The following is a 24,290-nucleotide window of genomic DNA, read 5'->3' as shown; positions in this document are numbered from 1 at the left end:
GTGGTAACTAAATGAAGTCTTAGAGTCTGTAATTCAGATTCTAGCAGGCGTGGTCTTCCATTCCTTTCAAATACTTTGTATGTTTCTAGGGTACAACAAATTACCTTGAACTTAGTCACTTGCAACAACACTTATTTATTATCTGACAGGTTTGTCTCAAGTCTAGGTAGGCTCAGCTCGGTTCTCAGGGTATCACAAAGTTAGACTGAAAGAATGCACTCCTGAACTCCTAGAAAGTATTGGCCAAATTCGGGTTTTTAAGATTGTAGGACCCATGACATACTTCTTTGCTAACTATCAGTAGAGGACTGTTCTGAGCCCCTTAGAGATTCCTGCAGTGTATGTCACACAGCCCCTTGTAATGGTTTATGTTTATTGTCAACTCCACACAACCTAGAATCATCTAGGAAAGGAGATTGTGCGCATGCCTGTGAGGGATTATCTTGATTATGTTAATTGAGGTGGGAAAACCCACCCTAAAAGAGTGAGGTACCCTTGCCACTGGATCTTAGACTATGAAAAAGGAGAAAGCCAACCAGCTTTCTTCTTTGTGAGTTAGGATGCAATGTGATCAGGTGCTTCAGGCTCCTGTGATGGACCGTACCTAGAAACTGTGAGGGTATTTTATCAGAGCAACAGAAAAACTAAAACAGCCCTCCATCCCTAAATCTGAGACCAAACAGGCAAACCCTCAGAGAACTTTCTACTTTGAAAGGCCCTATGTGGTTGCCTTCATACTTTTACTTGGAGAAACTTTATCAGAGCAACAGAAAAACTAAAACAGCCCTCCATCCCTAAATCTGAGAAACAGGCAAACCCTCAGAGAACTTTCTCCTTTGAAAGGCCCTATGTGGTTGCCTTCATACTTTTACTTGGAGAAATTCAAAACAAATAACATGGAACACAACATAACCACAGGAATGATGGCACATCATAATTATGGTCTCTACTTAGGGGTGTAAAACAGGGCTAGTGTCATCAGACCTATCAAAGAATTCTTTGTCATACATTCTTCTTAATATACCCTGAAGCCACCCCTAAATGGGCCCTGAGCAGTCTTGCCGCTGGACTTTCATCTGAGGTATTTCAGCTGTATGCACAGCTCTCCCACACAGCTTCTGAAGTCCACATCCTGTTTATTCCCTGAGAACCTGCTCAGATGAGAAGTGTTCTGTATAGATGCTCTTAATCTTCTTGCCTTCGTATACATTGTCGCAGAGACCCTAGAGCTTTCTCAGAACATCTGCCAAATACCCCATGTTCTCCTGGAGTTTGCAGCATCCCCTAGTGCCCTGTTAGACTCAGGGTTTCTTAAAGACCAGATGTTTTCTCCATTTTTCAATTCTCAACAAAGATGTGCTTATAGCTGATGTTTAAGAAAAATCCTTGATCAAATACATGTGTGAACAGATAATGATTAGATACCCCAAATTCAACCACCTTTGTTTATGTGGAAAGATTTAACTGAAAAATTATTTAATAACAATATTATTTATTATATACTGAAGAAAACTAGGTCACAGGAACTGAACTACAGTCATAGGCAGCACTTCATTTGGTCTTATTAATAACTGTTTAATTTACTAGAGTTTACTCATGGTACAACAGAAGCTGGGCTTAGTGGCACCTGCTTGTAATTTCAGCGCTGGGGAAGTGAATAAAGATGGATTCCCAAGGCTTACTGGCCAGCCAGACTAATCTACTTAGTGAATGCTAGGTAAGAGAGAGATCCTGCCTTGCAAAACAAGGTGGAAAGTGACTGAGGAACACACCCAAGGTTGACCCTTGGCCTTGACATGCATGTATATCTATGTTCATGTGCACCCACACACACAGATGTACCCTCCACACACAAACATGCATCAAGACTGTAATTTCCTTCCTTCCTTTTCCACTGTTTCTCCTGAACACTTCAGCTAAGGAGTATCTTCCAAAAGAGAGACAAAAACTGAAAAGCAAGGACTCCTGACAACAGTGATGGTCTAGACTTTAGAATCACAGAGTAAGTGCTTCCCCCAAAGCAGTGACTCTTTATCTTTAACATGCATTGGAGTCCCTAGGAGAACACGTGAAAGCTGCAGATACAGATTCAGAGACTGTTTGCAGTGGAGCTAAGCTCTTGACCTCTTTGCCCAGGTGATTAGAAAGCAGCCAAAAGAACTGCACTTGTGAAATGACCACTAGGATACCTTCCTTATTTGGGGAGGTTCCTGGATATAGGTTCCCACTCACTCCCCCTCCATCTCCTGAATGTGTTTTGAGCCTCTGCAGTTGAATACCAAAGATGGAACAGTCAATAAAAAAATGGAAAATAGAAACACAGAGAATGCCTTTAGGCTTGACTACAATCAGAATGGTTCAATTCACAGGTTGCTGTTATCTACGTAAGCAAAACAAGTCATGCCATGCATTACTCTTTCAGTGTAAACATATCCATCATGGGCTCATTGTTTGAACACTTGTCTTCAGCTGGTGGCACTGTTTTGGACGGTTGTGGAAACTTTAGGTGGAGCCTTGCTGAAAGGAGTGGGTTACCTTGAGATTTTACAGCTCAGCCTAACTTCCTGTCCTTTCTCAGCTTCCTGAGCACAGACACAGTGTCACCAGCTGCCTATGTTCCTATCATCGCTCCTTCCCTGCCATGATGGACTGAATCTTCTCAAACTGTAAACCAAAATAGATCTTTCTCCCCGTAAGTTGCTTCTTGTCTGGTATTTGGCAACCACAACAAGAAAAGTAACCAATGTTTCTATTCATCTATAGAATGTATAAATAACACACTTCACTGTTAACAACTCAAATAATACTGGTATTTTCAGAACTACAATTTTCCTCCATGGTTTATTTTTTAAAATCTCCATTGCAATATATGTGTACCTAAGTTAAGTACAATGTTTATGCAAAAGTTTCAGTTCTCTGGCAGGGTGAATCTTGTTATAGACTATTGAAGTCACATAATACAAGCAAGCATATAGACTAAACATTCTTATGAGTTCTGTGACTCACTGAACCACCCTAGGGTGAACATGGTAGTAGAGATGGAAAAAGATGACCAGGAAAGGCAGTGTAGATACAATGATTCAAAGGAATGGAATGACAACACTCTAAAATATCAGGGAAGAAGGGATGGACAGATGATGGATAATAGATGATGGGAGACAGTGATGTAGCTGGGATGGGGAAATAATTCCTAATAATCTGTAGCATTGTAAATTAATTATTGTAGCAGGAGGCCTCCAAAGATGGCGCAGACCCAGAGCCCTGGGATTCAGCGAGAATTCACTTCACTTCTTGGTCAGTAAATAGCCCGCCAAAAGGAGCCCACACCTTCGCCTCCGTATCCTGCTCCCGAGCCCAGTGACTGCTGACAGACTGTGCGGCGCCCTAACGAATCAGAAAACGATACGCTTGACTAAAGGGACTTGGGAGCGGAGAAAGGGAAAATATAAGGCCTGCCCCCTCCTGCATTAAATGAGCCTGCAGCACCTCGCCTAGTGCCTGCTTCTACCTGACTCCCGGGGTCTGTGTGTGTCATGACTTCTCGCCTCTTGCCCCCCCGCCCTGATCGTCGGGACTGATCCAGGTTAGGGCCTTCACAGCTGGCCTGAGGAGAACCCGCAACAAATTATGATTAACAATAATTAATTGTGTATCTCAAAATAACTAAAAAGAGGACTTTGAATGCTCTCAGCACAAAGAAGCGATGAATATTATAGGTTAATTATCTGATCAAATCATTATATTTTTATACACATGTATAATTATTTTAAAGCAATTAAAAATGAATGATCTTGGGATGTAATTCAGTTGGTCAAGTGCTTACTTGGTATGTGCAAGGCCCCGTGTTTAATCACAAGTACTGAAAAAAAAATTATCATGTTATGCCAGGCATGGTGACACATGCTTGAAACCTCAGCTACACAGTAAGTCTGTGGTCATCCTAAGGCTACAGGAGACCCTGTTTCAAAATAAACAAATATTAGACTGGAGATATGACTCGGTGGTTGAACACTTGTCTAGTGTGTGTGAGGTCTTGGGTTGAATGTTCAGACACACACAGACACACACACACACAATTAAAAGAATAGCTGTACTCTACGTATCACCATAGTGATGATACCAGCAAACCACAATCAGAAGCATAGGCTTCAGAGAGATTTAATAAAATCTCCATTTGGGGCCAGAGAGATGGTTCAGTAGACAAAGACAGCTGCTTCCAAGCTTGATGACATGAGTTTGATCCCTGGGTACCACATGGTAGGAGAGAATCAACTCCTTCAAATTGTCTTTTAAACTTCCATACATGCTCCATGGCAAATGCTTGCCCCCCCCCACATACACATACAATAAATAAAGGTGATATTTTTTAAGCTTTTCTATTTGTATTTGAAATTCTTCAAGTGGCCACTATTTTATTCTGTGCAAGACAAAAACTGTCAGGGTGCATCCCCTTCCTTAGTGATCCAAATTGAAAGTTAGAACCACTGTAGATCAGAAAATGCAAGGTCTATGAGATATGGTAAATATTTATATACAAAGTTCCAATTAGCTGGTTTTGAATGAAATCTCCTGTATCCAATGAGAAAAATGTGCAGATGCAGAGGGTAGAAGCTTCCCTTCTAAAATATTCCTGCCTGTTATTGGGTGTGATGTAGTGACGAGGAGCACAGTCTTTGGGGTCAATCAGACCACACTCAGTTCTGTTTTTGTCGTACCCTAACTGGGAGGTCTTGAGCAAGTCACTAGCCCTTCTGAACTTCAACTTGCATGTTTAAAGTAAGAATACAAATACTTCAGATGGATTTTTAACTGAATTTTTGTGTATTTCATATAGAATAGCTCAATCTCAATCATCTTTAAATCCCCATCCCCACTGATGCTCTCCCATAACCCCCCATTGAAATTCATATATTCTGTCATTTGTGTTAAGATGTATTGTGTCAAGTTTGTGTCCCCAGATGTTCCTCAGTGCAAGTTCATCTACAGAGGTCTAGTCAGCCTATCTAGAGTCTCTCACTTTAAGAAGATCAGCTCTTTCTCACCCAGCAGTAATCAGTTACCAATATTTCTTCAGCTAAGATTGGGGTCAGCTGTCCATTTCTACAGTTCTACGCTGGGTTTTGTCTGTTTGCATAGGTCCTGTGCATGCTGACACCATTGCTGTAGGTGCATATGAGTAGCATCCCAGGAGTTTGTAGGATTCTATTTCTGAAATACGGTAATACACTTCCTCCCTGGCTCTTACAATCTTTCTGCCCCCTCTTCCACAGTGGTCCCTGAGCCCTAGGTGGGTACAGTTTAATATAGGAGTCCTGTCCAAGGACAGCATTCTGCAGGCTCTTAGTCTCTACACTTTGGCCATTTGTAATCTTTGGTGTTCTGAGTTTTTGATAAATGAGATCATGAGTGTAAAATTCTCAATCTACCTTTTGGTACAGAATAGCTCTTAACAAATGGTGACTGAAATCATCATGACTAACAGATTTTAAAGAGACCCATCTGTGCCCATACAAGTCCATGTGATGGAGCTGAAAAAAAACACAGATATAAGGAGCAGATCTTCCCCTGAGTGAGATTCTAGTCTAAGTGAAAACAAGTGTGCACACAATCACAAAGCAAGCTGCTGACACTCTTCAGAGTTTGCATACAGGTCTACAGAAACAGTGGAAAAGACCTAACCCACTTTCAGCCACCCAGATTCAGAGCCACTGCAAAAAGTAGGTATCTTTGACAAAGAGGGAAGAATATCAAAGGATCAGGAACATTGGAGAGTTTGGCAGTAGTAGACAACTGAACAAAAGCTTGGACAACAGTGAGAGGACAAAACAAAGCTTTCCATGCAGAGTCTGAGCAATCATATTTGGAGGAAGAATGAGGTAATGACTTTGGCTTTAAGTAAGATTGGGTATCTGTGGGTCATACATGAGGGGATGTTCTCTAGGCAACTTTGTAGGGGAGGGCCTGGAAGTATTTCCGTGCAGAACAATTGAAACCAAAAGCAGAAATGACAATGTACAGAGTCATCAGAGTGAGGAAAGAAATCAGATCCATTAGATCAAGGGCAGAGACTATTCCTTGAGGAAGACATAGTGAGGAGTCTATTACTGTTGTAATAAGGGTCTCCCTCTTCCATAATTAGGATCCCCTTCTATCAAAATGAAGGACTCCCCAAGTTCTAATGAATCCTCTCATAATGAGAATCTCCCCATCTCAATGAGGGTCTCCTTATCATATGAGGGTCTTCCCCTATTATAATGAAGGTTCCCCATGTCATAATGAGGGTCTCTCCACATAATAAGGGTCTCTCTGTGTCATAATAAGGGTCTTACCATGGCTTAATGAGGACTCCCTTTGTCATAAGAAGGGTCTTCCTTGTTATAATGAGAATCGCACCATAGCATAATGAAGATTTCCCCTGTCAATACGAAGGTTTTCCTTGTCATAATGAGGATCTCCCCAATGTCATAATGAGGGTCTCCCTTGTCATAATAAGGGTTTCCCCTGTCATAATAATGGTCTTCCCTGTCAGAGTGAAGATCTCCTCCTATCATAATGAGGGTCTCTCATATAATATAATGAAAGTCTCCCCTGTCATAATAAGAGTCTCTCCCTGTCATAATGAGGATCTCCCTTGTTATGTGAGAGACTCTCCTGTCACATGAGTGTCTCCTCCATTATAATGATGGTCTCCCCATGTCATAATGAGGGTCTCCCGTGTCACAATGGGGGTCTCTCATGTCATAACAAGGGTTTCTCTGTCTTTTCAATAATCATCATCTTCAAATCTTCTTGAAGGAATAAAATCCTTATTTTATATAAATATGTGTAGGTTTTATCTTATTTGTATGTGATGTCAAAACTTTCAAAAGCATTACCCACTTTTGTGGTTTTGTTTGAGAGAGAGTCTCCTATAGTCCCAGCTGACCTGGAACTCACTATGTAGAACAGGCTGGCCTTGATCTCACAGACAGCCACCTGTCTCGGCCTCCTAGGTGTTGGGATTAAAGTTATGCACCACCATGCCCCAGCTTTTGAAAATCTTTAAACATCTTCCCTAAAATGTCTTTGTCAATTCATATTCCTTTTGTATCTAGTGGAGGATATGTCACTTAGCTTGAGGTAGCCTTTCTGCAGTGTGCGCATGTATGAAAACCTCATGTTGTACACAATTGATTTAATTTTTATTACTTTTATTTTTTTAATATTTTATTTATTATTTTTATTTTAGGTGTCTGAATGTATTGCCTGCATGTATGTAAGTGCACCTGTGTTGTGCAATGCTGGCAGAAGTCCAGAAGAAGGCCTGGAACTGGAGTTATAGATGGTTGTTAGCCACTGTGTTGGTGCTGGGAATTGAACCAAGGTTCTCTGCAAGAGCATCCAGGGATCTTACCCACTGAGCCATCTCTCCAGCCCCTTATTTTTTAATTTTAAAACACCAGGTAGGTTGGTCGTGCTCCAAGGAATGGACCCACACTAAAGTGCATTTGGGGACACATATTAGACTTGATAAGCCTTAAAAATAATAGAGGGCATGAATACAGGGATACAGTAAGGTGGAGTGCTCAGTGGATCAGAATATGATCAAAATACGTGGAATAAAATTACCAAAGTCCCAATAAAAATATTTTCACTGTAATTTAAAAAGGTAGTCTGTATGTGTATATATAGATATGTGCCTATGCACCTATGTATTTTCATGTAAAAACTATTGTAAACCTAACATGACTAATTTAAGAATTGCTCTGAAAGCTTTTGGGAATTGTTAATAATAAAGTGGTTCAGCCTGGTGAAATGCAATTTGTCACTCTAGACCTGATTCCAATGTTCACACCCTCAGAAAGACCTGCCCCAGATGACCAGACTAAGGTCGCCTCTTCTTTTCTCTGTAATTGATTCTGTACCCAGTATGATATAGATAACATTGTTTGAGGAGCCCAATGGCTTCCCAGCCAACCTGGGTGTAGTCCTCATATCTGATGGAGTGTTGGTGCTGGAGTGGATATATGAGATGTTGGTTGGCCTGGACTAACTGCTAATTAGTTTGCATATAGGGTATTATTTTCAGACATTTCTGGAAGCTCCAGACCCACTAAGCTCTTAGATGAGCGGGGGTGGGGGGGTGGGGAGACACTTTGTTCCCAGAAGTTCTGATTTGCAAGAGAAAGCATGCTCTACTCTGGGCTCTGCAAGGTGTATGGCTTTGGAAGAATCTGCCAGCCCCACACAAAGGCCCAGCAAAAAGCATTATCCCTCTGAGCACCCCTCATGTTTTCCATAACACTTTCATTCCATGCTGTTGCTTTCAGTGATGCCACTGGGTGACCCTGAGTTGAAAAGAAAGTGCTTATGAGTCCCAGAATATCAACTCCCTCCTTGGTGGTTCTGCCCCTCAGCTAACCTGCTGTACCAGTAGGAAGAGCTAAAGGAAACTTGAGGATGGCATGTCTGATGTTTACCTGCTCCACTGGTTTCCTTTTCTTAGAGACAGAAACACAGGGAGTTATTTCTGAAGCCCTGGATCCCCTGTGTGCCAGGAGAATAGAGCAGCGACAGGCACTATTTGTACATGCTAAGCTCAACTGGGCAGCAACTCCCTAAGCTGCATTTGGGGGGAGACTGCTGTATCTTAACAGGAATGTGAAAGATACAACACAAAATATTGAAAAAGCCTTTTTTATCTGGAAATGGAGAATGTCAAGGGCAGCTTTCTTTCATTCAATATTATCCCCTGCGTTTCAGTGGCCTGCCTGTAACCAGGCTCCTTGTCAGATGAGCCTGATCCAAAGACAGCACAGACATTGCACAGGTATGAGCCAAGCCCAAACTGGGACTGTTAAATTCAACCAACAAAAATGGCTTTACAGCTCAAGAGTGATCCCTAAATTGTGCTGACAGGCCCCAAACTCAACAGCACACAAATTTTCTATGCCTTGTTAATGATCAATAAACAAAACAAAACAAACAAACTTTCATATTTGGATTTCACAGGTGTCTGTAGGAGGAAAACCCAGGAATTGAATGGTGGATAAAAGAAGATAGGGATACAGGAAAGAAAAGGGAAAACAGAATGTTCAAAGTCTCAGATGTGTTAAGGAACACTACAAATTCATGGAGTCATGAGACAGTTAACCCAGGGAGCAACAGGGTTTGTCAGAAGGAAGAGAAGAGCAAAACCGGGCATGGTAAACCCGGGATGGTAAACAATGCTTTTCTTTGGCATAACAGACACTTGTAGAATCCCACTCCCCTCCAAATCTTCTGTATACACACTATAATCTAACTTCCTTAAATCCAGAAATTATTCTCTTGTTCGTTGATAAATTCCAAGTATCAAAAACAGTGCCTGATATATAGTAAGCACTGAATAAATATTTACTAAATGAACAGTTTTCAGCCAGTGCTTTTGTAAATTACCTAAAGGGAAAACCAGAGTAAAAAAAAGAAACCATTAAACAACAATTATTGTTATCGTAGCTAGTACTTGTGTCTAGATGAATCATTAAATTTTTACCCATAATAAGATTTGTTGGTTAATTGTGCTAGGTAGGTATCACAAATTGTAGAACTTAAATCTTTAAAAATTAAGTACAAGGATATGCAATAAATAAAGTGAGTAGATCTTGGGCCATAGCTGGATGCATTTCAACAAATGTTCAAGAAAGAAAACCTTATTATCACTCTAGAAAATTCTGAGTTCCTTTCCTGTCAACTCTACTTCCCTTTAAAAGCAGCCAATATTTTGTCTAATTCCATGATCAAGTTTTACCTCTTTTTAAAAATCATGTAAAAGGTATAACACATTATAATTTTTGTATCTGTCTTATTTTTTCAACATTTAAACAAAATTATCCAATATTATTTCTAACTGTATTCTAAATACTTTCTCTTAAACCCACTAATAAGAACCTTCATCAAAGAAGCTTCTTTTGGCAACAGGTAGAGATGATTCCTGGGAGCCACAACTTGCCAAAATGCAGGAAATAAGTGACCACAAGGTGCCCAGACCCAATTAATACATCTAAAATGCAGTCCTTACACCTAAGGCTCAGGGATCATCATGGAAGAAGGGATGGAAAGCTTGTAAGAGGACCAGGATGCCTGTTGCTAGCATGTCTTCCAGATACAATAGGAAGACTGACCCATGAAGTTTCAACAGTTTGATTGCCTAAACAAAACTTCCATAATGACAATACCAGTTGACATGCCAATACGGACAAAGAAAATTTTACAAGATTGCAGCTCTAGGTGAAGAGCTACAGGCAATCAATGCCTGCTGAGAGAGGGAAAATCAGTTCTCTCTAGGAATGAGTTCCCTGAAAGGTTATCCGACCCCAAGTGGTCAACTCTAAACACATGTAAATATGACCCCAACTACACAGACTCAGTAGATTGTTTACACACACACACACACACACACACACAAATCACATCACATACATATATGCAAGATACATTTAACAATAATAATTAAAGAAGTGGTTGAGAAAATGAGAGTGAGTAATATGGAAAGAATGTGAAGGGGAGAGGGAGGGATAGAAATAATGTAAGTACGGTATTCATGGATGAAATTCTCAAAACTAAAAAAAAAATTCACATCACCATACATATTAGTAGTTGGTTCCTTTTTATTAATAGCAATCAATTTTGTTAATATGCCATTTTTATGTATTCATTTCCTACAAACAGATAGTTGAGCTGCCTCAGATGTTTATTATGAATAAAGTTTCAATGAACATTATTGTTCATGTGTAATGCTTTGGATGTATACTTATATTTCTTTAGTATTCATAACTGGGAATAGAATTGCTGGATCATAAGATTTGTGTGTGTTATCCACTGCATGAAAATACTGCCAAATAATTTTCCATGCCAGCTGTGATTTTAGATCTTCACCTGTCATGTAAGAGGCTCCACCACCTCATACTTGCACTAGAAGTTGACACTGTCAATTCTTTTTATTAATAGCCATTAAATAGGTATGAAACTGAATCCTCTTTATCATTTTAATTTGCATGGCTCCATGCTGGGGATATAACCTAGTGGTAGAGCACTTGCCTAGCATTCAAAAAATGGGGTTCAGTTTCCAATATCACACATAAATATTCATACTCCCCTAGTGAGCAATGATGCTAAGCTTTGCCTTGAAAGTGTCATTTGGATAATATCTTTTGTGAAATATCTAAGTTAACTTCTGTTTTTATTTGGGTTGTTGATCTTGTTAGTATTGATTTGTAGTTCTTTACATACTCTAGATATGTATCCTTTGTAACATACCTGTATTACTTCTACCAATTTGTATCTTGCCTTTTTTATTTCTAAAAGTGTCTTTATATGAGCAAATTATTTTTTAAAATTTGAGAGCCATCTGTTATGTTTGCTGGATATTTTATTATTTTTTGAATTCCATTTAAGAAATCTGTGTCCTCTCAGACCCTCCCCCTTGCAAATCATCCTGTGTTAACTTTTACAGACTTTGTGATTTTAGTTTTTCCATGTATGTCTGAAATTTATTTCAAGTAGTTTTGTGCCTAGTGTGAGCAGTAGGTCAAGGTTTGCTTTTGTTTTCTTGATGGCTCTTCAGCCTGCATGATCCCATTTACAAAAAGCCTTGTGCCTTTCTTCATCACCACTCATGAAAATCACTTCACTCTGCCTTCATATCTGTTTTCACTGTTTTATCATTAACATTTACTGTAGGTGTCTTCTGGACATAACAGGGCTGTTGCACTCATGAACTCACAGCAACTGTGGGCTGAAGAGGTACTGATGACAGTTGATGGTTTCTGGGGGAGGGAGAGGAGTTTTCTTTGGTGTGGACACTGGTAGACTGACCATGCTCCAGTGGATGGTTCCACACCCGTCCATACACAAGCAACACTAACTGGCCTCAGTGGTCATAAAAAGAAAAATACTGTTAGTAGAAAAAACAATGAGTCTTTCTGCAAGGAACAATATATTCTAAAATGAAATGGAGATCTTTTTTAAAGGTTAGAAACTCATTAAATTTTATGTCTTACAGGGCTTCTAAATTGTAGAGGTGATAAACATTACTACTGAAATCTACCTGATGACTTTACATACATACTCAGGTATTAAGGATCCGAGTGTAACCGACTGTGACTAGTAATCATCAGATACATAGAGATTAAAGACACATGTGTAAACATCTAAGCGTTAGTAGCATTAAAAATGTAGGAAACAGCATATCTTAAAATGAAATGGAGATCTTCTTTAAAGAGTAAAAACTCATTCAATTTTGTTTCTTACAGGGCTTATACTGAGTTCAGTATTGTATGACTGTATTAATTCAACTGTGAACCTGAAATTTTACAGCCACCTTTGAAAGAGATGTATCCTTGCTCTGGAATGTGTTACTGAATATGTTAAAGCTGTAATGAAATGCTTATTCTAATCATGTGGTTATTAAATTTTAAAAAATTAAAAAAAATAAACTTTAGAAAAAATTTTTTAAAGAGGACATGAGTTGTGAGGAGAATCTTCGGGGTGGTCTAGGAGAAGTTGGAAGGGTAGAGTTGGGCATGAATGTGACCAAAATATATTGTACTTATTATGAAAATCTCAAAGAGTAAATAAAAATACTTTTAAAAAAAGATATTCATTGTATAATTCTCCTTTATCAGGTTAAAGAATTGGCCTTCTTAGCATGAATGAATATTGAGTTTTGTCAAGTGTGTTTTCTACATCTCTTCCAATAATTATATAATTTTCTCTTTTATTCTGTTAATATAGAAAATTATACCAATTTGCTTTTTAAATATGAAGCCACTGCTACATTCCTAAAATAAACCCCTCTTATCCCTGATGCATTGTCCTTTTGAATGTATCTTATTGTCTATGATGAGAAACACGGTGGAAACTTTGTGTACATTGGTGTTACTTCTTTTTTAAACATTTGTTCAAATTCACAGTGAAGCCATCTGGGCATGAAGCATTTTTGTTCCTTTTTTAATGGGAAGTTTTTCAGCTATACTTTCAATATCATAGCAAATAAAGACTATTCAGATGGCTAAGTTTTCTCTCATGTCAATTTGGAAAAAAATATGTTTTTGTTTGCCTATTTTATCAATATTGTCTAATTTTTTAGTATAAATTTTATCTAATATTCTTTTTTACTTAGGATCTGTGATTTCTGTAGTTTTATCTATTATGTTTTTATTATTGATTATTTGTGTTTTCCTTTTTATGTAATCGTTGTTTTAAACTATAAATTTTTTATGTGTATGAGTGTATTGCTTGCATGTATGTAAGTGCACCCGTGTCATGCCTACGGAGGTCAGAAGAGCACCTCGGATACCCTGAAACTGGAGTTATGGACAGCTGTTAGTCGCCCAAGTGGGTGCTGGGAACTGAACCCAGGTCCTCTTGTAAGAGCACCAGTACTTTTAACCACTAAGCCATCTCTCCAGGCCCTATGAATTATACATTTTATCTGTCATTTCAAAGCACTAGTTTTTCACAGATTACTGGTTATAAGACATATGCCACTACCTCTGTCTTTTTTTTCCATGATCAATCATCAGTTATATATTCTCTCTCTCTCTCTCTCTCTCTCTGTATGTGTGTGTGCATGTGTGTGTGTGCATGTGTGTGTGTGTGTGTGTGTGTATAAGGCACTGGATCCTCTAGAACAGGGACAGGAGTTACAGGTGATTGTGAGCTACCCTGTGTGCATACTGGGACCCAGAATCAGATCCTCTGGAAGAGCAGGGGGTGCTGTTAACCACTGAACCATCTCTCCAGTCCCACAATATCTCTTTAAATTATAAGCATTTCCAGCCATGAATTTCCCTCTTGGCACATCTGCTTCATTCCTTGAGCTTTGGTGTGCTGTTTTCATTACTATTCAGTTCAAAGTATCTTCTGTCTTTTTTACTTCTCCTTTGACCTAAAATTTATGTAAAGCCATGTCAAAGTTTCCGAACATTTGTGTGATTTCTGGGATATATTTTTGGTACTAATTTCTCTTTGAATATTTCTGTGATTAGAGGAGGGATCTTGTATCATTTCCATCTTTTCAAACATACTGAGACTAGTTCCATACTCCATAATGCAGTCTACTGTAACGAATTTCCATTGCTCTTGAAGGAATGTGTATGCTCTGGTTGATGGATATAGCGGGCAAACTTTTCATAGGTGTTTCTTCACTGTTCCTCTCTAGGAATCCGTTACCGCCCCCACCAAGGCCATGCTTCTGTTTGTGGAGCATTTTCTCCTAACTTCTCTTAACTATGTGATTCTCCACACCATATCCACCCGTTTCTCCTCTCTAGGGTCTCTATCTGATGTCCAAAGCAAAGATAAATCTCAAGTTCTAAAACCAGGCATATCTTGTCAAAGAAGACTAGTCAACACAGTAATTTTCTATTTATGTCTTCTTAAATTTTTATTTTAATTTATAATCCACTGTGTCCAATTAGTGCTCCCCACATAGGCATGAGTGTGGGGTTACCCACGGGAACATGGGCAACCTGCCATTGGCTGCATCCCCAAGGAAAAGTGGCTCCTCCTCTAGAAGCCATTAACTGCCAATTGCTCTTCAGCCAGGGGTGAGGTTCAAGAGCTCCTCCCCAGCTCCATGCTGGAATTTTAACTGGCTTGATCTTGTACAAGTCTTAAGCAGGCAACCACAGCTGCTGCGAGTTCATGTGTGCATCAGCCATGTCATGTTCAAGAGACAGGACTCCACCCTATTTTTAGCTATTACATTTCCCCATCCCTTCCTCCATGATGTTCCAGAGTGTTGGCCCTTTCAATGCACTCTTTATGTGATACTGTGGGGAGGAGGTACATCTCTGGGACAGGTATCACTGTGTATCGGAGATCTGGGTAAATTCCCTGGGAGGTCTCCTGTCTCTGACTCAGGATGCAACTATGTGATGAATAGGGTGAGGTTTTTTTTCCTTTGCACACAGACTTTTCTATGTTATGCATGTATTTGAACATGTGCTTTATAAGGTTTATAATCTCCCTTGTGACATATAATTTACAGATAGTCACAGTTTGGGGAAGTAGTTTACTTAAAGTAAAAGACTAAGTAAATAAAGATATGGGATGCTTGGTCACGTGGCAGGTAGTGAACATGGTGCACATTTAGGTGATTCAAGCAAACTAGTGTGATCTCCGCTATGCAGCCAACGTTTGCTTCTGCTATAGTGCAAGTCAAACTTAACCATCTTGAAATTATGCTCAATCCTACCAGGACCATTTCTGCTGGAATTTTGGAGCAACATGTGATTGCAAGAGCTTTCCTACTGCACCTTGCAACCATCACCCTGCCTTGTTCTTACAAAGGCCCACCCTGGGCTTTGGAAAGGAGCCTGGCACAACTCTACAGGGACTGCTGTGGGAAAAGATGGCTTCAGCTCTGCTTTGCCCACATAGCCTCTTAGAAGGACACTTACCTTTTCCCACTCTCGGTCCTTGTTCAGCACAATCACCACGAGCCTGGGGTGCACCTGATAGCCTTCCTCAGTGAAGGACAAGTCTTTGCCATCCCACGTCACATTGACCATGAATCTAGATGGAGGAAGAAAGAAAGAAACATTTTAGGGAAAAATTAAAGAAGCATCAAACAAACAAGCAGGTGCTACCATCGGCACAGCACTGAAGTATAAATATGCAGAACCATTGCTTAGCACACAGAGCCTCCAACTGTGGACCTATAAGGAACTGTGCAGGCACTACTAACTGATCACACACTCTTAGCCATCAGCCTGGACCAAGTCTCAGATCAATTACCTAACTCTTCTTATTAACAGATCCATAGACCAGGGTGCGCACGATCTTCTTGTAGGAGAAACTGAGTGCATATTCTTTTTTTTTTATGTACATGTATTCCTGTGTGTGAGTGTGCACACATGTGTACAGGTACCTGCAGAAGCCAGAAGAGGGCATCAGATCCTCTGAAACTGGAGTTACAGGCAGTTGTGAACCACTCAATGTGGGTACTGGGAACCGAACTTCGGTCCTCTGAAGGAGGACTAGCACTCAACAGTTGAGCCATCTCTCCAGTCCTGTGTATTCTATTATGTTTTTATAGATTTCCATGAAAGGAACGGCTTTCTCATAAACCAAGCAGCATCTAGCTTCAAAGTCATGATATCTCATCTATTTATTACTCATTCAACTAATATTTATTTGTGCATGTCAGGGCTCAGCTAGTTGGATGGGGATAAACAAGGAAATAGATGTGATCCCTGTTCTCATGAGGTTTTATAGTCTAAGGAAAAGAACAGACACCAGCTGATTAACTGCAGATTTATGACACATGTTACAAGAGAAAGAAGGTATGGAGCAGGGGCCTTAATAGAGTTGGTAAAGTGGTTGCTGTGCAAACACGAAAATCTGAGTTCAGATTCCCAACACCCAGGTAAAAAGCTGTGTGAGGTGGCGCATGCCTGTAACCCTCATGCTGCAGAGTTAGAGGCAGGAGGATCCTTTGAGTTTGTTGGCCAGATAATCTGACCTAATTGGTGAACTCCAGGTTCCATGAGAGAATCTGTCTCAGAAAAGCAACACGGAAAGCCACTGAAGAAGATGCCCAGCGTTAATCTTTGGTCTGTACATCCACGCACACACATGAGCATATGTGCACACATGAGCCACATCCACACAGTTTTTAAAGAGAAAAAAGAAGGGTATATTATCTGAAAGCTGAATAAGATTTATCAAGGCTCAAGAAATTCAGTTTGACCTATGGGATAAGTTAGCATTAAGCAGGTAAGTGAAGACATGAGCAGGCAAAAGGGACAGCAGGTTCAATAGGCCTGTGGTACTATGAGGAACTGGATACAGACAAGTGAAGTTAAAGCAGAGACAGACAGGGAATTGTGGTATTAGGTAAGGCTAAATGGGTGGATAATGCCAATGTATAGTTTTGGAGGCTGTGCTCAGTTTTGTAGCCCATGTTCAATTTTGTCTTCATCTTAAAATAAAGAGAAGACATTGAAAGTGTTTAATCAATGAGGGACCATAACCGTACTCTTGTACTACCACTGGAAGGCAGGGCAGAAAACAGATTGGGGGGGGTATAAAGATGCAAGTGGGTTATTTTCAGGTTTATTATTGTTCTTATAATCAAGATGGAAGACAGGGGTCTTCTTTGATGGCCAAAGAAGAGAGAGATAAGGAGGAAACAGAAGCAGAGAGCAAGCTGGAACAAATGGAAGATCAGTTAACAGGATTCTGTGCTGGATTAGAGGTGAGGACGAGGCAACAAGCAGCCTTAAGGATGACTTGTACCTGCCTTGTGTCACACCCATGCAGCCAACTTTGGCCTGGGTATGTTCATCACAGGGGATAGCTGTCTGCCTAGCAGCACTTGTACCCTTTCCACCCCACCAAACCCCTTAGCCTGTGGTCAAGCAGGACTCCACTAAGATGCCATGGCACAGTAAATCCATCAGACATAGAAGGAGAAGTGTATCTCCTTGAAGCTTCAGACAAATGTGATATTAAAAATCCCTAAAAGCTGGTAAGGTGCCTCAGTAGGTAAAGGTGGTTGGCACCAAGTCTAAAGACTTGAGTTTGATCCCTGGTACCCATATGGGAGAAAGAAAATCAACTCCTGCAAGTTCTTCTTTCATTGCCACAAGCATACCATGACATATCCACTTCTATACATACATACATGCATACATACATATGTAATGAAAAAGTTTTCTAAGAAACATGGTTGTGGACCCTTCACAAACACTTCATGCTGATGGCATTGTGAACTGGAGCATTTGAAAACTACTCCAGAAAAGGAGAGCATGGTAGTATTTTCTCACTTCATACTCCTCTTCACCAAAAGCAGTGGAAGAAGTCAAACTACTAAAGAGCAGGAGGAGACTACAAGGAATTCCTAAAAGAGAGGTTGGCCTAGTGGGTCACCTGTCCATCCCAACCTCCACGGCACAGAAGTGATACATAAGAAAGAACTGGAGCTCCAAGGACAAGATGAACAGACCAGGGAAATGGCAAAGAGCAGTGCTGTGGACCCATTCAGTGAACCTCTGAATCATTCAAAATCGTGTTCTTGGGACTGGAGAGATGGCTCAGTGATTAAGAGCACTTAGCACCCACATCAGGCAGCTCACAACTGCTTGTAACTCCAGCTTCAGGATATCTGACACCCTCCTCTGGCTTTGGTGGGCACCTGCACTCATGTGCACATACCCACATAGACATACTCATAAATGAAAACGAAAGAAATAAAACTTAAAAAAAAAAAAACAAAAACATGTCCTTGGGGCTGGAGAGCTGGCTCAGTGGTTAAAAGCATTGGCTGTGTTTGCAGAGGACCTGGGTTTGATTTCCAGCACCCACATGGTGGCTAGCAACCTTCAGTAACTCCAGTTCCAGGGGATCCAATGCCCTCTTCTGGTCTCTATGGGCACTGCTTGACAAGGGTGCACTTACATACATGCTGGCAAAATACTCATATACATAAAATAAAAATAAATAAATCAAAAAAAATTAATGGTGTTCTCAAAGACAAGATAACAACAGGGAGAAAGTACTCGTCATTTAACGATAAACCAACAGAAAAGAGGATTAAAAACAGAGCTTGTCTATGGGTGGAAGGGTTACGGGTATTTTCCACTTTCTTCTGTGTATTTTTTATTCTTTAAATTCTTGGTAATTGAATACTGCAACAGCAAAAACAAAAGCACTGCTGTTCTGAGAAGAATAATCGCTATTCTACTTGGGACATTTGTTCTTTGACAATTTTCTAGAAAGATTTTCTTTATGTATTTGGGAGGGGGTACATATGTGTGAGGAGTACCTGTGGGGGGTACATGTGTGAGAGGAATACCTGTGAGGGGCAAATGTGGGGAGGTTACTTGTGTGTGTATCAATGCACATGCACATGTGTATGTAGTCTAGAGAACAATCTTCATGTCATTTCTCAGGAATGTGCTTTATGCAAAGCACATCTTGTGCTTTGTGGCAAAGGCTCTCACTATCCTGAAACTCATCAAGTAGACTGGCCTGACTGACCAGCGAACTGCTCCCCCCCACCCCGCCCCCAGGGATTCACCTGTCTCTGCCTCTCCAGGCTGGGATTTTAAGTGTGTCACAATGCCTGGTATTTTTTTTTTTTTTTCACGTGAGCTCCAGGGATCAACCTCAGGTGTTCCTGCTTGCAAAACAAGTGCTTTACTAACTGAGCCCTTTCTCCTACCCTAGAAAGATGGTTTCTTGACTCCACAACTGTTTTCTGCAACTTATGCATCAGGCCTAACAGCGTGTCCTGTAGATGCAGAAATTAAAGATGTTGGACCTTTCTACCCTCTGACCAAACCCCACAATTCAAGGACATGGGCGCAGTAGTGGCAAAACAAAGAATGGCACACGAGAAGAGCAATGGAGAGTAAGTGTGAGACATTGAAAAGGCACAGAGGAAGTCAACTAGCTCAACGTGGGAAATTTAGGGGGTCTGGAAGAGCAGAGGGTGGAAGATGAGTAGAAACTGTTCTGATCAGGAGTTAGCTGAAGTGAAGAAGGGCCAACTGAGACAGTGGCACACCAGCAGGAGCAGGAAGCAGCTTGGTGAGGCTGGCAGCTAAATGATATTGGAGCTGGATGGGGTGGGAAGGACCCTGACCACTGACCACCATAAGGGCGTTTATGTGACATGCTGACACACCAGGCTTTTGCACAGAAGGCTATGCAGAACCATGAGAGGAAGGGTGTAAGTAAAGAGCAGAGCTCAGATTTGCTGCCAGCAGAAGCAGACCTGCATTTGGAGAGAGCATTAGCTTTTTGTTAACGGCTTGAACATCATCCATTGTCTAGACAACTGAAGTCTGTTTCTCTGTTTCATCATCCCTTTGACAGTTCTCGGGTGATAGGCAATGAGCTGAGCGGACTGGGCCCAGAGAGGGACATCTAAGGAACATTTCATTTCATACACTGTATAGGGGCTTTTGAGAAACCTTTGCATAGACTGAAGGTTTGGAGGAAAACTGGACTCTGGTCAAATTCTTCTTTGTCAGCAGGCTTTGAAAATAACTAATTGGGAACTAAATTAGGCTGCTTTTATTTTCCAAACTGACATTTTGGGTTTGTTCTTTGTCGTTATTTTTGGTCCTATCACATTGCCTGGCCCATGGTAGGGGCCCAGTTAATGTTTGATGGCTGGGTATATTGACACATTATTACCAAAAGTACCATCCATCCATTACTATATTCATTAATGTATTCATCCAAATGTGGACCAATGCATTTATTCATCTATATATCCATCCAGTCATCAATATATTCTTCCATTTATCTGTCTACCTATCTATATATTCAACCACTCATCAATACATTCATCAGTTAGTCTATCCAGTAGACATATTTGAGGACCTACTACATACCTAATTCTGAACTGTAAATTTTACAAAGAAAGTAATACAAAAACAATCATAAAGTTTCAAGGTTGGGTGAAAGGGTCACAAATAATGACAATGCAAAATGTTAAATATAAAAACAGAGATGTCTGTTGATTAAGCTAGTAACAAGCACAAGGAAAAGAGTGGTCAACTTTATTCTGATTTTAGGCTGGAATCCTGAAACAAAGAGGAACATATTTAAGTAACGATGGGAAGAGCAAGGACAGGGCAGATGGGTGGTAAGCGATGGGGAAAATATTTCACATGAAGAAAGCTATATAATCAAAGGCAGAGAGACATGAAACTTTGTGATGAATCTGATCAGAATTAGAATTAGTTCAGAAGGACTGGGACATTGGATTCATGGGGGGAGCAAGTTCAGAGACAAAGCTAGAGAGAGAAGTGCTTCATCAGCTGCACTAAAGGGCTTATCCTCTCCCTGTGTTTATTGGGAGTAGAGGCTTGAAGAGCAAGTTTGCAAGACATAGAGGACCTAGTAGTCATGAAAGCCAAAAAAGGGTCAAAGGAAACAGTGGTTGAAGTAGAAAGACCACCTAACAGGCTTCAATAGACCAGCTCCTAGAGCTGCAGTGTAAGAATTCTACAGACTGAGCTAGTATAAAATGTTACCCAGTCACTTTCTACATCTTTTACCCCAAACTTATAGTTAGCTTGTCCAATTTATACAATGTATTTTTCATTAAATGCAATGTGCTGTAGGCCAGATTTCAATAATTGAAGCGTCTGAGGATGAATGGAACTTAGGTGAGGTCTATTTCATAACCCAGGTGTTTGTATGAATTTTCAAGAAGTTTGTTTCCTGTCTGGAGAAGGTAATTGTTGTATGACATGGGTCAGATCTTGACTGTCCCCCAAAAGGCTTGCATTAAAGGTTCGTACAGACTAGTACAATTGGGAGGTGGTGGAACATTTAAAAGGTGGGGCCTATGGAGAGGTCTTTAGGTCATGGAGAGTATGCCCTTAAGAAGATAGTGGAACCCTGTCCCTTTTACTCTTTCCATCTTCTTGACCAGGAGGTGAATTGCTTTCTCCTCCATATACTTCTACCATGATGTGCTGTTTTACCATGAACCTAAAATAAGAACTGGCTTGCCCAATCCCGGACTGGAACGTCCTGACCTGAGATCAAACAACCCTCTTCTTTTCATAAGTTGATTGCCCCCGTGTTTGTTACAGTGTCAGAAAGCTCACTAACACAGTGGACCAGGAAATAAATATATTGTTTTTGACATGGACAGTTGGCCCCCAGGAGAGCCATTTGTAGTCAGATTGCATGACTAAATCAGTATCATGCTCATTTTAGTCAAGAACTCAGAATGTATGGGTGACCATCTTTCTTTGGATTTGTCCATTGAATTTACTCAAAGCTCCTTTAATTTTCTGTCTTGATTCCTCATACCATTCCTTCTCCTACATTTTCTAACGGAATCAGGCGGAATTAGCACAGTGATTACTTAGATTCAGTCAGTCAGATTCAGATTATAGGAAAACAACTCTACGGAAATTCTCATGCTTCCATTGACATTCAATATTTTATAACAGTGACTCTACATACTAAATGTTAATATTGTCTCTTTTTATCTAGTGCTTGTGTTTAGTCCTCTGGGAGAGGAAAAAGTACCTCTAACAGAAATTTCTGCTGAACACTAATTTCATTACGAAGTTGGCAGGAAACAAGTACCCATTACTTTCAATTCTTTCATCCAATTTCTGGGAAGGACAATCCATATTTCCTTAGGCTTTCTTTCCATTTAAACTGTTACCAGAGCAAAATTCTTTACCTAAGGAAATACCATTATATACAGCTTTGCTTGGTCCCTATTATCACCTGCTGAGCACTTGTACCAAGCAGTAAAATCTTATCACTGTTTTGCTTATCAAAATTGATTACACACTTTTAACGATCAGATAAAATACTAGAAATTCTGGTGGCTGTTAAACTTCAAATTACATCTTCAATATTTCTATCAGAACCAATAACTACATGAAAGCATGCTAGCAAAATATAGACAATGGTGAGGGCCTGGAGCTCTGCAAAGAACTACCTCTGTGTTATGATCATTCATTGATGATAAAGTGGTCTAAATAGCAACAATCGGAAAGATACAAACTGCATGCAACACGTGTGCATGCAAGTTTCCTGTATAGTAGCTACACCCTTGAGCATGTGAGGCTGATGTCTAAGTGGAATAAGACATCTTTACTGCTTGGATTTTCTGCTTTCTGACTATCCAGTGCCTGGCAAGTAGAGACAGGAAGGAAAACGGGCAGACTATATTTCTTGCATTATGGATAGAAAGAAATTGGGACAGAAGTGTCAAGTTCACTCTGGACCTGCAGTGTCTATGATGGACACACCTGTCAGAGGGGCTATGGGGCTCTTGAAATGTGGGTGGTCTGAATAAGATGTGTCATAAGTGTAATACACACCCTTTATTTTAAAGTCTTTGTGTTAAAAATTAGTGCAAAAGATCACATGAGGGGTCTCAGAGATGGCTTAGTGGGTAAAATATTTGCTGCTTAGGCATGAGGACCTAATTTTGATCCCCTAGAACCTGTATAAAAATGTACATTAAAAAGACAGAGATTGTATTTCTATTGTACAGTTAGTTTAGACTCTCTTTGTGGCTTTGCTGCTATTTCATTTTGTTTTCGAACTAGTCGAACATATGTATCTTGAAGTCAGGGAATCACTTTACTTGTTTAATGTGTATTTCTCAGTGCCTGGCTCAGAGGTAGTGCTGATAAGTATGTGTGCAATGAATAAAATATGCAATCACTATTTCTGTGCTTTTGAAGCTTCATGGTGTTAAAGAAAAAGAATCCTTCTTCTGCTCCCCAGTTTGGTCACCTGAGGAGTATCTTAATATTCTCTGAACCTCCCTTCCATCTTTATCTAATGGATACTGTCATTTTGCCAAATGGGCATGTTTTTGTTTTGTCTTTTTTGTGACAGGGTTCCTGTGGCCCCAGCTAGCCTGAAACTCACTATGGAGACAAAGCAGGCCTCGACCTCACAGAGGTCCACCTGCCTCTTCCTCCCCAGTGCTGGGATTTAAAAGCATGCGCCAGGGCTGGAGAGATGGCTCAGTGGTTAAGAGCACTGACTGCTCTTGCAGAGGACCCAGGTTCGATTCGCAGCACCCACATGGTGGCTATGAACTCCAGTTCCACGGGAATCCGAAGCCCTTTTCTGACTTCCGCAGCATTGCATGACATGGGTGCACTCACATACATGCAGGCAATATACTCATACATATAAAATAAAAAGAATAAATAAAATGCTTTTTAAAAATTTTTTTAAAAGCATGTGCCACCACACCTAGCTTAAATGTTTTGATGATCAGCCTTATAAATAATTATGTTCATGCCCCTATATTAGTGTTGCTAGTTACTGAAGAGACATATAGCTAACCAAAATGCTGAGAATAAGTAATTATTGAAAGCTTAACCCTGAATGGGACATCTATATCACCCACTTCAAGGCTCAGGGAGCATCTCCAAAGAGGGGGCTGAACGTAAAGAATTTAAAAACTAGAGGAAGGGCTGAAGGGTTGTGAAATGCTCCCTTCCAGGAATGACACAGCTGTTGCACTCTTGGGTTCTGAGCAGCTGTGAGTACCTGCACAAGATTTGCACAAGACTGATCAGGTCAATATCATGGGGGCGGGTCAGGGGACTTATGAGGATCTGCAGATTGTTAATGGTTACTGGTAGAGGGAGAGATATTTTCTTTCACTGGTAAGGTGCCCATGGCTGTCAGTAACACCAGTTAAGCTTACTGGGTTGCCCTCCACAAAGACATGGAAATGGAAGGAGAGACAGTTGGGAAGAAGTGAGAGGGGGACAAGAAAGGGTAATGGGGGTGAATGTGGTAAAATA

At 40.4% G+C, this 24,290-nt stretch overlaps 1 protein-coding gene across 1 annotated transcript in view; it reads right to left on the bottom strand.

Annotated features, from left to right (window-relative positions):
• Grin2a (glutamate ionotropic receptor NMDA type subunit 2A) overlaps window positions 1-24,290 on the bottom strand; it is a 470,861-nt gene that overhangs the window by 128,074 nt on the left and 318,497 nt on the right. The window contains exon 5 of the mRNA XM_008829942.1: window positions 15,426-15,540. Within this exon, the coding sequence (XP_008828164.1) occupies window positions 15,426-15,540 (115 nt within the window). The remainder of the gene's footprint in view (window positions 1-15,425; window positions 15,541-24,290) is intronic.

This window comes from Nannospalax galili, unplaced genomic scaffold (genome assembly GCF_000622305.1).
Source record: "Nannospalax galili isolate Female #2095 unplaced genomic scaffold, S.galili_v1.0 scaffold32, whole genome shotgun sequence".
Classification (NCBI taxonomy): domain Eukaryota; kingdom Metazoa; phylum Chordata; class Mammalia; order Rodentia; family Spalacidae; genus Nannospalax; species Nannospalax galili.
The sequence above is the reverse complement of the archived record's forward strand: the minus strand, read 5'-3'. Positions and strand labels throughout refer to the sequence as shown.